The sequence below is a fragment of the Bombina bombina genome, chromosome 8 (genome assembly GCF_027579735.1).
Source record: "Bombina bombina isolate aBomBom1 chromosome 8, aBomBom1.pri, whole genome shotgun sequence".
In the NCBI taxonomy this organism is placed as follows: Eukaryota; Metazoa; Chordata; class Amphibia; order Anura; family Bombinatoridae; genus Bombina; species Bombina bombina.
The window spans coordinates 45990442-46009349 of record NC_069506.1 but is presented as its reverse complement, the minus strand read 5'-3'; the positions used below and the strand labels follow the sequence as shown (position 1 = coordinate 46009349).

Genomic DNA, 18908 nt, shown 5'->3' with positions numbered 1-18908 from the left:
TTTTGATTTCAGTATCCAGGCCTAGACTGAGTGTTCGGTATACAGGGCATTTGGCAGGTAGGGCTTAGACCAGTTATGGGCCAAAGCCTGTTGTCTTAGCCCCACCCAGTTGCCAGCATTATTATTTGTGCATAATGCAAGGCCAGCCCTGCCCTGCTTCTCACTGCCTTGTTATGTCTATGAACCTGGTCAGGGTCAGTACCCCCTGCTCATGTGAGGGGGGGAATGTTCTCAGCCCCTTTCAGTGGATGTTCCAGCCTAACCTCATCAACAGTGCTTAACTGTGAGCTTCTAAGTAGGTTTTTAAAAGGTTATATACTGGATTTTTAGATCAGTATCTGAGCATATTCTTCTTTATAGCAGTGTCTATTACATGCAGTTATATTAAAAATGGTGTATACTGTCCCTTTAAATAGCAAATGGGGAGGAGGAGTTAGCTGCTCTTCATTTAAATGATAGGGCCTATTTTTGGTTTCAGTCCTATTAGTGTCTCTATGAGTAGAAATCACCATTCCCTGTTAGATTTTGCTGATTATACATAATTGATTAAATAGGAGTTTGCCAAAGAATTTGTAAAGTGAACCATGGCACTCCCAATTTATAAAATGCACGGAGAGCGGTTAATTGTAATTCAACAAACCAAATGTGTCATGGCGCTAGATTAACATGTATAGTTGTGCTAAGTGCCACAATACATGATAGCTTGCACATCAAATTAGAACCGTTATCAATGAGGTAAAACAATAATTACAATTGCAGTACTTTGCAAACACGTTTGCAAAGCAGGTTCTTTAAATGGGTTACTATGGTAAAGTGATCTTGCGAGGTATAGAATGATTTTTCTTGGAAATCTCAAAGATATGAAAAAGAGGTTGACTGTTGGTGTTTGTAAGTGTTATGGGGCGTTTGAGGTATAGTCCAGATCGTTTACCTAAAACATGACTCATTATATGGAATTTAAAATGTGGTGATTACCCCTGTGAATTATCTTATTATATTCTCACTATTTGAAAGCTGACAAAAGTTTATTTTATCTATCTTGAACTTTTTTAGCGTTTTCCGAGTTTTCCTTTGTACAGATGTTAGAGCAGATAGAGGGTACATTTTTGTTGTCATTAGTTAGGTATATATATGTTATGTGTAAAGTAAGAAATCCGGGTAATCCTAGGATTATCCGTGTAAGATGGACAATACCCAAACAGCGATGGGTAAAGCCTGATGTACTGTAATTCCCACATTTATGCTATTTGTTTTGCCTCCATCTGGGGGGTTTAAGAAAGCGCCCGCCCATCCTCTGGCATCCACCCCAAGTGAACCTTTGCCCCCCATGAACCCCCCAGGCAGAGGGAAAAAAAAGATAGTGAAGATGGGCGAATTACAGATTGGTGCGGTGACTCTCACTCTGAGAGGATTTATGATCATGCATTGGGCTTTACCCACAGCCGCTTGAGTAATATTCGTTTTACCCCGGTAATCCAAGAATTACCCAATATCTGACCACCCGCAACATATATATAAAGGCTCTAGTGTTTAAGTGACATACTGGAGCTAAATGTTTGTAAATACTGCTCCTTCGGGTCTTGCCTAGCGGAGAGAAGTTAAGGACATGGACTGATGGGTTGAGCAATAAAGTACCTTTATTTATATTTTTTATTGGGTCCTCAGAATTGTTTATTGTGTGTTTCTGTTGTATTTATGTGTGCGTGCACACTGATCTGCATTTATACATCAATAGGTTATGTATATTTTTATAAATGTGTACACATGAATGTGTTTGGATAAGCATGTATGTCTTCACGTATGTCTAAAATGTATGTTTAGTATTTGGTCTTGTAAGATCTCCTAACTGTCCCGGTTTCTTGGGAATTACCATGGTGGGGAGGTCTGGCTGGTTTCTTGCTTACAGCTCTTCAGCAACATTATGCACTATTTAGGTTTTCTGTTTGTGGTCTCTCAGTCCATTTCCCATGTTATAGAGCAGAAACCTCCTATTGTATAAGCATCAACACCAATCAGGGAACTGTTTTACTATTCTACCATCAAATTATTATGTTATCATTGTATTATATGGGTTCATACATAAACACTTTTTTTCTGGTCACAGATTAATTTAACAGACAAGTTTACATGTTAACTGACCATTTGAAAACTAATAAAAAAATCAGTGGGCAAGATTACAAGTGGAGTACAATCGATAAGCAGGGTGTGCACTATTTTACGCTAAGACTAGAACTAAGAATGGTGCACAATCTGGTATTACAAGTAAATGGTAAAAATGGCAAACTTTTTTAGTGAGCCGTATACATTTAAGGATAGTGCTTGCTGTGCTATTAGTGCTTATTTTACGAGTGGTGAGTTAAAGGGACATGACACCCACATTTTTTCTTTCATGATTTAGAAAGAGAATGCAATTTTAAACATCTTTCTAATTTACTTATATTATCTAATTTGTTTTATTCTCTTGATATTCTTTGCTGAAAAGCATATCTAGATATGCTCAGTAGCTGCTGATTGGTTGCTGCACATAGAAGCCTTGTGTGATTGGCTCAACATGTGCATTGCTTTTTCTTCAACTAAGGATATCTCAAAAATGAAGCAAAATAAATAATAGAAGTAAATTGTAATGTTGTTTAAATTTCTATTCTCTATATGAATCATGAAAGAAAGATTTTGGGTGTAGTGGCCCTTTAAGTGTTGCACTCGAACACCACACAAAAACAAAATTTATGCTTACCTGATAAATTAATTTCTTTTATAATGGTGAGGGTCCACCAGTCGTCAAGTACTAGGTGTGCTGGGGTGTCTTTTGCCTCCTCCTAGTGGTACAGAGGGGAATATTCCCACACATGACTTGTGGACTCTCATCCTCTGATGAAAGAAATAGCACTGAAAAATTTGCACTTTTAGAGACCTAATAAATACAAAAAAGTAAAGCACTATAACTCAGAAATGATACCTGATAGTACTGACTGTATGTGATAATTTAATTCAGATTAGCTTTTTACATAGTTATAAGATGCTTTAACATAGCCGGTCCTTTATTTCTATGTTTCTTATTTATTATCTACACCCTTAAAAATTCCAGTTGTGCTGGTAAAACACTCTCTAGATGTAGAACCAAGAAGTGTTGTGTATTATATTATTGAGACCTAGGTGTGCATATGCACATGGATCTGCAAGTATGCATTGCATTATGCCTATATAGAACTGAATTTGTATGGATATTTTTGTTTGAAAGTATATGTATGTGCATGCTTGTGTATATGTATAGATAGTTTACAAGTCTTTGTATGCATGCCTCTCTGACATGTCGGAGTCTTTGCCTATCATAGTGCAGGGCTTGACAAACCCAGGAGTCAGGGTGATACTGGCTCCTAGAATTCTACCCACGGATCCTAACCTTTTGGGTTATTCTCCATAAAGCTATATACAAATACCACTTTCTGGCTACTAAAAGTATGTGTGGCTCCTAATTTTTTTTTACTGGCTCCTAATTTTAAATAGATTTGTCTAGCATTGTCCCAGTGCATATGTGTACGCATGCATTTGGGTGTGTGTGCACATAGTTGGAATGAATATTCAACTTCAAATATTTTTTAGAGAACATAATGGAAAACTGTCATCGTTTTTGGCTGATTTTTGTATGTCTGTCATAAGTTAGCACTTGTGCACAATGAAGGTTTGCATTGTTTGGTTAGGTGATGTGTTTCAGAACATGCAATAGCTTGTCTACATTTCCTCTATTTGGACTGCAGACAGCGTATCCTTATACAAACAGAATGAAGCATTTATAACATTTTTTCCCTACTAGAGAATTTGAGGTTTGTAATCTTTATTTAGCTTTATAATTACTGGTAATTGGGGATAATGAGATTTTTAAGTAAAGAACCATTTTGGTAATATGTGCAGCTTGGGCAAAGATATAAACAAAAATATCCAACTTTTATATGTTACACAATGCTAGGGTGAGTGGTTGTCCCTATAAAGGTAATGATAGTAAAATAAAGACATGCTCTGAGTAGTTTAATTCATGGAATTTTAAGGCTATTGATCATTTTCTACTATGTATTTAACACCTGCAAAATGGTTAAACATACAGTAGAATTACCGACTGGGACCCACAGAGCACTGCTGCTGATTGGATCAACTGTGATTTCTGCTTGGGACCATTATGGCGCTTTTAGACCAAAAAGGTGGGGGGAAAAATCCCCGTTACAAGCTTCTGTAACTTAAAGGGACAGCAAAGTCAAAATTAAACTCTCATGATTCAGATAGAGCCTGCAATTTTAAACAACGTTCCAATTTACTTCTGTTATCAAATTGCCTTTGATCTCTTGGTATCTTTTGTTGAAGAGTAAAATTAGGTGGCTCATAAGGGCTCAGGAGTGTGCTCGTGTCTTTAAGTACTCTATGGCAGCAGTATTTTGCAACATTGTATAACAAAGCTACAAATAGTGTTGCAAAACACGGCTGCCATAGAATACTAAAGACAAGTGCACACTCCTGAGCTCTTATGAGCCACCAAATTTTACTCTTCAATAAAAGATACCAAGAGAATTAAGCAAATTTGATAACAGAAGTAAATTGGAACGTTGTTTAAAATTGCATGCTCTATCCAAATCATGAAAGCTTAATTTTGAATTAATGTCCCTTTAAAGATTACAGAACAACAATCATTAACAAGTTTAAACTGAAAGCTTTCAGCCCATTCATTAAAAATAACAAATGCTAGCCAAATTCATTAGTTCTAAACTAAATTAATGTTTAATATTTGGGGAATATTTACCATTCATAGACTTTTTTTGAATATGTAATGTCTGAATATTGAATATAACATTGGAATATTCAAAGGTTAACATTCCAATTTTGATTCTTATTGATTTGAATACAAATGTGATATTTGAATATTTGCATTTGTTTATAGAAGCATTTGAATGGCAGCCCGGACATTATGTTTCCATTCAAAGATAACTTTTCTTTTATTACACCAACTCTATTGAAAATGAAGAAAGTCACCAATTTACCAAATGAATAATTATAGCTCTATTTATTCTCATTTATCTACGAAAACCCTTAAATTTTAGAGAGATCCCAATTTACTAATTTGTTACTGCCCTCAAGGCCAAAACAATATTCACTGGTAAAGGGACAGTCTATTCCAGAATTGTTATTGTTTAAAAATATAGATAATCCCTTTATTACCCATTCCCCAGTTTTGCATAATACACTCTGTTTTGTTAATACACATTTTACCTTTGTAAGCCTCTGCAGACTGCCCCTTATCTCAGTGCTTTTGACGGACATGCATTTTAGCCAATCAGTGCACTCTCATAAGTAACTCCATGGACGTGAGCACAATGCTATCTATATGGCACACATGAACTAACGCCCTCTAGATGGGGAAACAGTCAAATGCATTCAGATAAGAGGTGGCCTTCAATGGCTTAGAAATTAGAATATGAGCCTACCTAGGTTTAGCTTTTAACTAAGAATACCAAGAGGGCAAAGCAAATTTGATGATAACAGTAAATTGGAAAGTTGTTTTTAAATTACATGCCTTATCTGACTCATGAAAGTTTAATTTTGACTAGTCCCTTTAACAATTCCTTTGTACAGGTAAAGGATGTATTATGTGCATGTATAAGATGTAACTGGCATTAGTAATAGCTAGACCAGTATGATGCACTTAGTTGCCATGAAATGTGCCAGGCTGTGAGTACACATAGACTAGTTGTCCTCCACACAAACACTGCACAATCTGTTTGTCACTGAACAATGGTTCGTAGGGTCACACACTGCCCTCCCCCCCAAAAAAAATCTTTAGCTTAGCCCTCACTCTATGCATATTTTTTAACAACTGCGCAGTCATTTTCCCCCTTGGCTGCCAGTAGCAAACAAATACATATTTGTATCACTTTGGCTGAGAGTAATACATGTAAACAGAAATTATTTAACCCCCTTGATTGCCCCACACTTGTTTCTGCACCATATTTGTAATGCATTGAGGCATAGGAAGTCTTTTACTTTTAGCTAGCGCTCAGAGACTTAAAATTTAAAGGGATATGGAACCCAACATTTGTATGTCTTGATTCAGATAGAGCATGTCACTTTAAACAACTTTTTAATTTATTTCTATTATCAAATTTTCTTTGTTCTCTTTGTTGAAAAACAAGGAGGTCATCTCAGGAGCGTGCACGTGTAGGCAGCGCCATATGGCAGCAGTTTTGCAGCAATGCTATACATTAGCAGGAGCACTAGATAGATGCAATTTTTCTTGTGCAATCTTTAATTTTGCCAAGCGATGCAGCAATGCAAGCAAATGAGATAATAGAAGTAAATTAAAAAGTTGTTTAAAATCACACGCTCCTTCTAAATCATGAAAGAAAAAAATTGGGCTTCATGTCCCTTTAAAGGGACTTTGCACCCAATTTTTTTAAATTCATGATTCAGATAGAGAATATAATTTTAAACAACTTTGTAATGTACTTCTATTATCTAATTTGCTTCATTCTCTTGATATTCTTTCCTGAAAAGCATATCTAGATATGCTCAATAGCTGCTGATTGGTGGCTGCACATGGATACATCATGTGATTGGCTCACCCATGTGCACTGATATTTCTTTAACGAAGGATATTTAAAGAATGAAGCAAATTAGGTAATAGAAGTAATTTGGAATGTTGTTTAAAATTGTATTCTCTGTCTGAATCATGAAAGAACAATTTTGGGTTTAATATCCCTTTAAGCGCTGCAAAAAACCTTTACTTGCATTATAATGACATAAATAAAAAGCAAAACAAATTGACTAATTGCTTCTGCACAAGTAGATATGGAATCTCTTGAGAAAAAAATATGCTGACATAGATTTCTGTAGTTTAACATATAATTAACTGCTAAGAATGCAGTAGAATTAAAGACCAATTTAACAAGCTCAGTTTCATTGACGTATTTTGACGTTTCTGATCATGTAGTAAGTAAAGATTTGCCGAAGGCTCCTCCCAGCCCTTTCCATAAATGTTTAATTGCATGTTACTTTTTTTGTAAATGTGTGAGGCTTCATGTCATAACCCAGAACTGAATAAACAGACAAAGACCAACATCATCTATAGTATTAGCTTACATTAGCTGAAATTATTTGTGATATGCATAATTTAAAAATTATATATTCTAACTGTATATATATATGTATATATATATATATATATATATATATATATATATATACACATATACATATATATATATATATATATATATATATATACACTCAGAGGCCACTTTATTAGGTACACCTTGCTAGTACCGGCTTGGACCCCCTTTTGCCTTCAGAACTGCCTTAAAGGGACACTAAACCCAAACATTTTCTTTCATGATTCAAGTAGAGAATACAATTTTAAACAACATTCCAATTTACTTCTATTATCTAATTTGCTTCATTTTTTAGATATCCTTTGTTGAAAAAATAGCAATTCACATGGGTGAACCAATTACACGAGGCATCTATGTGCAGCAACCAATCAGTAGCGTCTGAGCATATCTAGATATGCTTTTCAGGAAAGTATATCAAGAGAGTGAAGCAAATTAGATAATAGAAGTTTATTAGAAAGTTGTTTAAAATGGCATGCTCTTTCTAAATCATGAAATAATTTTTTTGGGGTTTCATGTCCCTTTAATTCTTTGTGGCATTGATTCAAAAAGGTGTTGCTCAGACATTTTGGTCCATATTGACATGATAGCATCACACAGTTGCTGCACATTTGTCGGCTGCTCTTCCATGATCTGAATCTCCCGTTCCACCACATCCCAAAGGTGCTCTTTTAGATTGAGATCTGACTGTGGGGGCCATTAGAGTACAGTAAACTCAGTGTCATGTTCAAGAAACCAGTTTGAGATGATTTGAGCTTTGTGAGATGGTGCATTATCCTGCTGGAAGTAGCCATCAGAAGATGGGTACACTGTAGTCATAAAGGGATGGACATGCTCAGCAACAATACTCAGGTAGGCCGTGTCATTTAAATGATGCTCAATTGCTACTAAGGGGCCCAAAGTGTGCCAAGAAAATATTCCCCACACTATTACACCACCACCAGCCTGAACCCGCTGATACAAGGCAAGATGGATCCATGCTTTTATGTTGTATATGCCAAATTCTGACCCTACCATCTGAATGTCACAGCTGGAATTGAGACTCATCAGACCAAGCAATGTTTTTTCAATCTTCTATTGTCCAATTTTGGTGAGCCTGTGTGAATTGTAGTCTCATTTTCCTGTTCTTAGCTGACAGGAGTGGCACCCGGTGTGGTCTTCTGCTGCTGTAGCCCATCTGCTTCAAGGTTCGATGTGTTGTGCATTCAGAGATACCTGCATACCTTGATTGTAACGAGTGGTTATTTGAGTTACTGTGGCCTTTCTATCATCTCGAACCAGTCTGCCCATTCTCCTCTAACCTCTGACATCAACAAGGAATTTTTAGTCCACACAACTGCTGCTAACTGGATATTTTCTCTTCATCGCACCATTCTCTGTAAGCCCTAGAGATGGTTGTGCGTGAAAATTCCAGTAGATCCGAAGCTTTTGAAATAATCAGAGTCACTTAAATCCCCTTTCTTCCCCATTCTGATGCTCGGTTTGAACTTCAGCCAGTCGTCTTCACCACATCTAGATGCCTAAATGCATTGAGTTGCTGCCATGTGATTGGCTGATTAGCAAATTGTATTACCAAGCAATTGAACAGGTGTGCTTAATAAAGTGGCCGGTGAGTGTATATACTGTATGTGTATATATATATATATATATATATATATATAAGGAAATAAAATATGAGGGTCTAAATATCCCACTTATTTTTTTTTTTTTTTTTAATATTTTTATTTTTATTTGAAGTTTGTTGCAAGGCATGCATATAATACTCAACAATAAAACACAGTAATAGTGAGAAATACATCATAGTACCACATATTTCCAATATACACTACAAATTCCAGACAAGAGGTACAAACATAAGGAATGTAACTAATATGCCTGACGGTCATTACACCTCCCTAATGTCACACAAGGTCACTTTTGGGCCTCAATAGGAAATGACTGCACTTTGGGAGGTTAACTTCGATAAAGGAGACCACTTTTGGATCTCAGGTGACAAACCTCATTTTTTAATCATTAGTATAAACATCATACATTCGTATCACAAGACCCCCCTTTTAAATGCAAAAGCTAAAATGAAGCATACCCCCACAAAAATAGGGTAAATGTTGGGGGATATATGATCAGGGCCTATCTAAGACCCAACGCGTTAATGCAATGTTATATAAACGTTAAGGATAAATTATAGCCATTTCAGAACTGGTATAGTGTGAGTACTAGAATGTCAAAAGCTTGGAGACGAAGCTTCTATATTATGAGATTAAAACTGGGAGGGGTGCTTAAACTAACAGGACATGAAACTAAACAATGCAGTGTGTAGGATACTTTTGGACCACTAAAAACTACAAAATATCACATTATAAAACTGTATGCATATGCTGTTGCAGTAAGTGCCACATTCTCTAGAGTCATTTTCGAAAAACCAAGAGAGCTTCCCCCATTTTCAAATAATATAAGCATGATAAAACTGTACCCTCCCGAGGATAAGTATCAGCCTCTCTTAGATTGCTAGATATAGTAAATCACCAGTGGAGGGGCCTTGTGGGTGAGGACTAATTATAGGACCACGTGTGGATCCTGGCAAGATGTAACTGCTATACCTGTGGTCGTCTTATAGAACACTTTTTAAATTAAATTACATAGGCAAGTTCTGGTCCTCTGGTAACCATAAAACTTTTTATATATGACTATAATTATAAATGTTTACGGTTAAGTAGTATAAAAGGGCACCTTTTGGACCCTTTTTCTATAAAATGCTAAGCAGCTATCTTAAAGATTTAAAGTTTCTGGTAAATGAGAAAGAGTAGTTATTGTCGTAGTCTCAGCCACAAGGTTAATGCTCTACACTAACATAGAACAAAGTGTGTCCCCTTTGGACTCAGATATATGTCTGTAAAGAATAATATGTGGTCTGGGACAAAAGCTTTAGCCTCCCCCTTGGATCAAGAGGAACAAGTCCTGTTATACTATGTGAGCTCTATATGTACCTGGCAAGCTACTATCTCCAACAGCTCACTAGGATGTCAGCCAATGGCCATAGGCCCAGGGGGGGTTTCCATTGTTATATTGGGGTTAAAATTATATTGAAGCTGAGGAAATATACTTAGGAAATTGCAGCACAGCAGGACACAGATATTCAACACAAAAAAAACAAAAAACAAAAAACAAAACAAAACAAAAATATAGTGTACAGAGATAGCAATATAAAACAATCGGTTTTACATGTTGGCTCCTGCTCTATGCATCAGACAAGAGTCTTCATCTGGTGGGAGTCACCTTACAGGGCCAACAACCCTAAAGCAGCAAGCTCCAGTTGTGGAGGTGCAGATATGCAAACAGAGCAGTATAGTATGTAAAACGGAACAATAATGCTCACAAAGATATATAGAACACTGATACACATCCGTATCTCACATCATTCCGTTACTCTAAGTATATAACGCCCCAATTAAATATCTAACTGCACTGAAATCTAAACCTTATCTTGGTCTATGCTCGCAGCATTTTTTTATTTTAACATGTATGGGGGCGTGTAGAAAAAAAACAAAAGTACATATAAGCGTGTCTCCTATATTCATATATACACGGATCAATTCAAATTACTATCTGTGAAACAGATGGTACTAGGGCATGGTGCTGCTTCACTATATAAAAAAAAATGGGAAATGGCCCGCGGTTAACTAAACTAACAGGGTGTAGGAGCCAAGTATAACACATATATAGCATTTTACCCAATCTTATGGAATTGTTTTAACTATGTAAGCATTGCAAGAAGGGTATATGCAACAAAGAGAAACAAGTAATCCAGCACTCTTATCCCTTACAGCAGAAGTGTGGCTGCACAATTGGACACATGGGTCATATGATTGTGTTCTCATTAAATGATTTGGGTAGGGGCCACTTATGCAATGTTAGTTCACTGAAGAAGTTCCCACCCATAAGCTTCATAAAATACCCAGCAGACTCTCCTAATATTTAGGAGCTTTCCTGTAACAAACAATACACCCAGGATAGGTGGTTTACTATTGCTGGTGAGCCTCTGTAGTAGTCCTCTTTATAAATCCCCATGACCCAAAGTTATTCTGGAATAGGATAGAGGCAGTAAGTCTCTCACCACAGTCTAACCCACACCAGTCCTATCATGTCCATAGGTGTTCACTCTCCAGAGAACCGCAGGCCATATCACTGCTTCCAGACCACATCTGGTGATATAGGCTCTCAGCCCGACATTATTGGGCCTAAATGAAGATGAGGTAAAATCTGCAAGACCATCCGGTGACACCTCTGTCTGTAATCTCAGACCATGTAACGTCCCCGGAGCCCCTTTCTGCACCAGCGCAACTAGCTGGCTATACAGCCAAATAGACTCCGGGTATTTTAAGGGTGCAGTGCGTTCATTCAGGCATATCTCATCAATCCCATCCGGAAGGCCAGCCTCTTCCCTCCCAACACGGAGTGAAGATTTCGGTAGGCAAGCCTGATCCTCTGTGTGAGGCTGTTCAACTGTCACTAGAGTAGGCTGTCGCGGCTCCGCAGTAGCCACCTCATCTGCCATTGAGGCTGCAGGAGCAGCTGTCACCATAATCATACTATCTACAATAAGTTGGAGACGGTCAAATCTGGCAGCAATCTCGAGCTCTTGTGCCTTCAAAAGAGTCTGTAAGGTTGAATATATTTCCTCCATTTCTGTTAAATGTTACAACGCACCCCTGGCTTTGCGTTACGACAGAGGCAGCAGAGCACTCTGCCGGGGGGGGGGGTAGATAGGAGGCCGCAGCCTCAATATGAGCTCCGGTGTCCTGGTGCTGGCAACCAGCCCAAAAATTTTAGGATCCTCAGCTGAAGAATGATTAGCTTGCTTGAGAGAAATAGGTTTTCATGCTAGATGGGACCTTGATCACACTTTTACCTTCTTGAAGGAAAGAGAGCTGAGCAACAAATCATGTGGGCAGTCTGTGTAATAGATTAGAGTGCTCTCCCACTTATTTTATGATGCGGTTTTAAACTATTCCTTAATCCCCCACTTTAAAAGAACATTTTAATGGAGAAATTGAATACTTTAAAGGGACATTAAACACTAAATAAATGCTAGATAGAATGATGCATTCAAAGAAAAGATTAGTCTGAAAAAAAATGTAGATGTATTTTATAGAGTTTAATTAGCTGTTTAAATAGTGACAAATTAAGTGTAAAGTTTAAGTGTCTATAAAACAATGGGAGCTGCCATGTTGTTACTAAGCTTACCTTCTCTGCTATAGCCAATTAGAGACAGTTATAAAAAGGTCACTAGAGTGTGCAGCCAATGGCTGTGTGGAGCTATTTCTAACAGGAACTGAAAAGCTCACAATTTCAGAATGGAATTACAGGAAAAGGGGATAAAATAAATAATGACAGTATATTGTAGAGTTTTTTTTATATATATACTGTTTATCATTTTATATTACCATCTCAAAGTGTTTAATAACATTTACTTAAAGGGACATTAAACCCAAAAAAATTCTTTCATGATTCAGATAGAAAATACAATTTTAAACAACATTCCAATTTACTTCTATTATCTAATTTTCTTCATTCTTTAGATATCTTTTATTAAAGAAATAGCAATGCACATGGGTGAGCCAATCACATGAGGCAAATATGTGCAGTCACCAATCAGAAGCTACTGAGCCTATCTAGATATGCTTTTCAGGAAAGAATATCAAGAGAATGAAGCAAATTAGATAATAGAAGTAAATTAGAAAGTTATTTAAAATGGTTTTCTCCATCTGAACCATGAAAGAAAATTTGGGGGTTTAATGTCCCTTTAAAGTGCAGTTTCCTTTAATGCAGCCGAGAAATTTTCGTTTCCGATGAAACTTTTGTAACAAATAGTGTCTGGGAGGCAAAGGCTTAAAGACATATCCACACAATACCCCTTACATAAATGAGGGCATTGCCGGCAAGCAAATGAGTGGTCTCATGCCCATTTAAATCACAGGTGACTGCCATAGGTATAGCAATCACCTGTATACATAGTGTCCTGGCTATAAAAGAGACCCTCGCACCCCAAAATATGCACTACAATGGGGCAAGTGATCCCTCTTTTTAAAGAGGTGAGGACGCTCTTCATAGGAGGGGTCACAGGCACAGGTGGCTATCTCTTGACCACTGGGTTAACAGTGATCACCTATCATAAGCATATCATATGAAACAGCATTAGGGGGATGAGGTTTCTCCTACAATACATTCGCTGTCATGTATTGCTTTTACTTTGCTCATTTATATTTTGGCTCTGTGAAGACCTTTGTAAAACCGTTTTTAGAAAACAAAATTATATAAATTTATTACATAAGTAACATTTTTTTTAAAATTCCTAATGCATTAGAATGGGTAAAAAGACAGAAGCAAAAAGTGTCTTGAGATGCATACAATGCATGGGAATTCTGATATATTGGACCTGGAGGTCACTGTTAGAAATAACTTTGAATGTTGAAAGGATATGAGACACAAATATTTTCTTTTGTGATCAGACACAACAAACCATTTAAAAAAAAGTTTACATTTGACTTCTATAATTAAATTTGCTTTTTCCCATGATACTCTGTGTTGAAGAGATACCTAGGTAGGCATCTGGAACACTACATTGCAGGAAAAAGTGCTGCCATCTAGTGCTCTTTCAAATTGATACCATTCTTGCAAAACTGCTGCCATATTTTTTTTAAACAAAAGATACCAAGAGAGCAAAGAAAAATTGATAACAGAAATAAATTAGAAAGTTGTTTAAAATCACATGTTCTATCTGAATCATGAAAGAAAAAGTTTGGGTTTCATATATCTTTAATGGACCAGTCAACACATTAGATTTGCATAATCAACAAATGCAAGATAACAAGACAATGCAATAGCACTTAGTCTGAACTTCAAATGAGTAGTAGATTTTTTTATAACAAATTTCAAAGTTATGTATATTTCCACTCCCCTTGTACCATGTGATAGCAATCAGCCAATCAAAAATGCATATACGTATAGTCTGTGAATTCTTGCACATGCTCAGTAGGATCTGATGACTCAAAAATTGTAAAAATAAAAGACTGTGCACATTTTTTTTAATGGAAGTAAATTGGAAAGTTGTTTAAAGTTACATGCTGTATCTGAATCATGAAAATGTAATTTAAACTGAGTGTCCCTTTAATACATTTTGTGCTGCACCTAATTGCATGTCTATTTTGGCCCCCCTTCTTTGTTGGTCTTATGTTTGTATTTGATTGGAATCTGATACAATTCTCCTAACAACTGAGTAATACAAAATGAATATTTTGTGCATACTGTGTGTAATTTACTTTAAGTTCTGAGATGGGGCGGAGTTGGAGGATCTATGGAAACCATCGGTGGGCATGGTCAGTACTCCTACTTTTTTAAAATGTTGCCAACTAAGGGCTTATTTCCATTGAGTCAATAAAAATGGAGCATAAGCAACTAAAAGTTCAACAGCAAACAGTACTTTACGGCTACATTTTAGTCTCAGATAACCATTGAAATATTTTGTGCAGTGCATGCATTCGCTCTTTTCATGTAGGTGTAAGTTATCATTGTGTTATCAATTTCTTTCATAACAAGTTTGTTGCTATAGTAACCCAACCTTACACTATAAAATTAATGTTTAACGTTTTCGCTCCTTATATGTGATAACTTCTAGAGAGAAACAAAAGCAAATTTACATTTAATTAAAGGGACACAGAACCCAAATTTTTTCTTTCGTGATTCAGATAGAGCATTAAATTTTAAGCAACTTTCTAAATTACTCCTATTATCAAATTTTCTTCATTCTCTTGGTATCTTTATTTGAAATGCAATAATGTAAGTTTAGATGCCGGCCCATTTTTGGTGAACAACCTGGGTTGTTCTTGCTGATTGGTGGATAAATTCATCCATCAATAAAAAAGTGCCGTCCAGAGTTCTGAACTAATAAAAAAGCTTAGATGTCTTCTTTTTCAAATAAAGATAGCAAGAGAACAAAAAAAATTGATAATAGGAGTAAATTAGAAAGTTGCTTAAAATTGCATGCTCTATCTGAATCACGAAGGAAAAAAATTGGGTTCACTGTCCTTTTAATTAAAAAATAAAAGAAAACTTTATTTTTTTTTATTTTTTATAATTTATAATTTATTGATGTATGTAATATTTAGTGCTGCCCTAGGCATAGGTCTAGTTGGAATTTTGGAGATATGTGTTTGAATATATTTTTTATACGTAAATACATATATTGATATTTATATAAGAACATAACCGCATTTATTCCTTTACACGGGCCAGCACTAAATATTACATAACAATCTATTTCTAAAGTCAACACTTTATGGCTGTTAATATTTTTTACGGGACATGTTATCATTTTTGGCGGCTGGACCCAGGCTGCCGATAATTTTGGATCACGTGCCATCGGAAGCTGACGATAAACTTAACATAAGCTTCCAACAGCATATTATTCGTTTTGCAACCTCGCAAAAACCCAATGGAAATGAGACCTAATTTGCACAAGTTACATTGTCAGATTATTTCCCATTATTGGGACAGTTTACTCAAAAATTTCTCCCCTTTAAAATTTGTTCCCAATGATCCACTTTACCTGCTGGTGTGTATTAAATTGTTTACAAGTATTTCCTTTACACTTATATTGGCATTTGAAATAGTTGATTTAGTCTGTTGTATCCCCACCTATTCTGAAAGTTTAGCTATAGATAAACTTTGTAAACACAGCCAGCAGAAGAAATTACACTCCCAGTGGGGTATAGAAGAGATAAGGTAATAAAATGTTAATTTTCCATGGTTCGCCCCAAGTATTGGTCTTTGGTTTTTTGACAGATATAAGATAAAGAAGCAGGTATATGTACACAATGTGATAAAGTAATGCGATCTGATTATACCTAAAAGCTCAACCCATTTTATTAAGTTGTGGCTTTAAAACACAAACACAGCTAATTCATACACACAAAAAAACTTAAGAAACAAGTTCTCATACATTTTATACTCTGCAACTGGTAAAAAAAAGTAATTGGCAACACATTATACTGTCCCTTTAAGAGCATACAGTCTATAGATATTTCCTACTAAACTGTGTTGTGTCTGATGGCAATAAATTCATATACAGGCTGTTATCTTTATTGTTTTTTCCAATGACAAAAGGACAGAAAAACAGAAGATTAATAAGCACTTTCTTATTTAGAGCCTTCATTGCAATTCTGCTAAAAGGTAACAAAAAGGTAAACTTAATTGGTTACATCATTAAATTTGATTAGTGAAGATAGTAATAGAAATCAGAATTATGTTTTCTTGTTGACTACTCAGAAAGGCTCAATAGCTGTGGTAATGACATCAAATAAACTTAGACATTTTATATAATAGGAACAGAACAATTATACTAATCTTGTAGTGATAATGAATAATTAAAGAGATATCAAAGTCAAATTTAAGATTCACAGTATTATATTTTAGATTTGACTAGAAGCATTTTTTGCAATACACTTTTATTTGCAACAATGCTATTGAGAAATATGTTCTGTGACATTTCTCATGCACATGGCTGTCACTCTGAGCATGCTCTAATAAGTGAGTGCACATGCCTTACCAGAATATGCTAGGGAGTTACATGCACAAGTATGTGTAATACTTTTTTTTTTTTTTTTTTTTAAACGGTATTGTGAAAATGCTACTTTTTGAATTCGGCATACAAGACTACATTTCAAATTTGAGCTTTTAAGTCCTTTTGATAAACAAAAAGGGTGTACAATAGGAAACATAACTGAATCCTAATAGCTACCAATCCCTCTATAGGCATGATAATAACGTCCATGCTCCAGAAGTGCACAGGCCAAATTTTAGGGCAAATCATTCATTATTTTATATATATAATATGTTACGGGTAAAGTCATATATTGGGTGATCCTAGGATTACCCGGTAAAATGGACATTACCCAAGCTGCTGTGGGTAAAACCTGATGTAACATCATAAGATAATCGAGTCACTGCATCAAACATATATACGATGCACTGTTATTCCCCCATCTTCACTATCTTTTTTTGCCTCCGCCTGGGGGTAAACCTCATTCCCCAAGGTTCACTTGGGGTGTATGCCAGATGATCAGCAGGGCGTCTTCCTTGAACCCCCCTGGTAGAGGCAAAAAAAATAGCGTAGTACATCGGGCTTTACCCACAGCGGCTTCGGTAATGTCCGTTTTACCCAGGTTATCCTAGGATTACACAATATCTGACTTTACCTGTAACATAGATAGATAGATAGATAGATAGATAGATATATTAAGGACTGTTTGTTTATTGTTTTTGGATGTATGCCACTAAAATAGAAGAAGAATAGAGAGACAGACAGATGATAGATAGATAGATAGATAGATAGATAGATAGATATAAAGAATGTGATTTATGCTCAATGACTGTTTAACGAAATTCCCTAGATATTCAATGTATTTTTAAAACTAATTATAACTTCTGTTTGCAAAAAATGCACAGAATAGTGCAAAAATGCTTTATTTTTACCCTGTAATTTTTGCTTTACTGGCCCTAGATTAGAAGGAGGTAAACACATAAGTAAAGTTTTGCTTAGGCCTCCCATGCATTGTAGCCCCTGAGCAGAACACAGGTGGTGAGTGGTGGATTGTAAGACTGTCACTCTTGATTTGTTGATTAACGATGTTCTGCTTCCGTGCTGTAATTCTGACAGCTTCCAATCAAAACTTTAGCATCTTAAACATAAAAAGTGTAAGTGCACATAGTTTACATATGCTATATTGTATTTTGAATAATTTACTCTCTTCTGACAAATTGTAAGATTCTCTTCCCTTAAACATAATGATCTTGGATTAATAATAATAAAAAAATTAAACATGCTAACAAATTAGAAGATTCCATTTTTGTATCATAATGTTTATTATTTAAAACCTGGAAACTTTATAAATAGAACCTCTAAACCTTATCTTTTATTTTTTTTTAGGATGAAGATATGACAATATAAATTTGACATCAAGATAGAAAATCAGAATTTTCAAAATATTCTAGATTTTCATTAAGAGCTTGAACAAACAGCATTCCATTGACTGGGTATGATCCAAAAAAGCACCTCCTGCCTTGGTCACACCTAATAATTTGTACTAGAAGATGTGCAGGTGGGCCAGGCATTGGTTCATGACCGCCTTTGAAATGGGAATCTGAGCTAAACATTCCAGATGCAACATTTCCAAACAGCTTGTGAAAACAAAAGCTTTAAGAGTAGTCTTGTGTGTTTAAGGCTGAAATTACCAGTTGGCTGGAAACCCAATGCACTTAGATTTATTCCCTGACAGAGAAGTTAACCTGGAATTACACTGTGTTTTTACCGGACTACCGGGATCAAGGCATTGAATAGCTGGAAGGATTTTTATTTAAATAGTTTTGTTGGTAAAACCATCATGGCATTATCACCCCTAAGAGAAAACGCTAAGAAGGAACTATCAGAATCATCAATGGATGGAGATAAACTCATTTCATTTTTCCTGTCTAAAAATATTGTCTTTTTTGGTAAGTAAGCATATTTGTCTATTTTATTTATGTTTATTTATTTAATTATTTAATTACTTACTAAATTATTTTTGCATCCTGTTCATCAAAAAATGATTACACAAAAATAATACAAATCTGCATACCAATAAAATGCAGTTGTATTTTGTTAAATTTAATATGTTTCAGAGATATTGCGTTTGTGTTGATTATGTGAATATTTGTGCTTGTTTATAATTT

At 35.7% G+C, this 18908-nt stretch overlaps 1 protein-coding gene across 1 annotated transcript in view; it reads left to right on the top strand.

The window, feature by feature from the left end:
• The window catches only part of PLCH2 (phospholipase C eta 2), a 974668-nt gene that overhangs the window by 60608 nt on the left and 895152 nt on the right, over positions 1 to 18908 (top strand). The window contains exon 2 of the mRNA XM_053690349.1: positions 18127 to 18689. Coding sequence (XP_053546324.1) covers positions 18581 to 18689 — 109 coding nt within the window. The 5' untranslated portion in view covers positions 18127 to 18580. The remainder of the gene's footprint in view (positions 1 to 18126; positions 18690 to 18908) is intronic.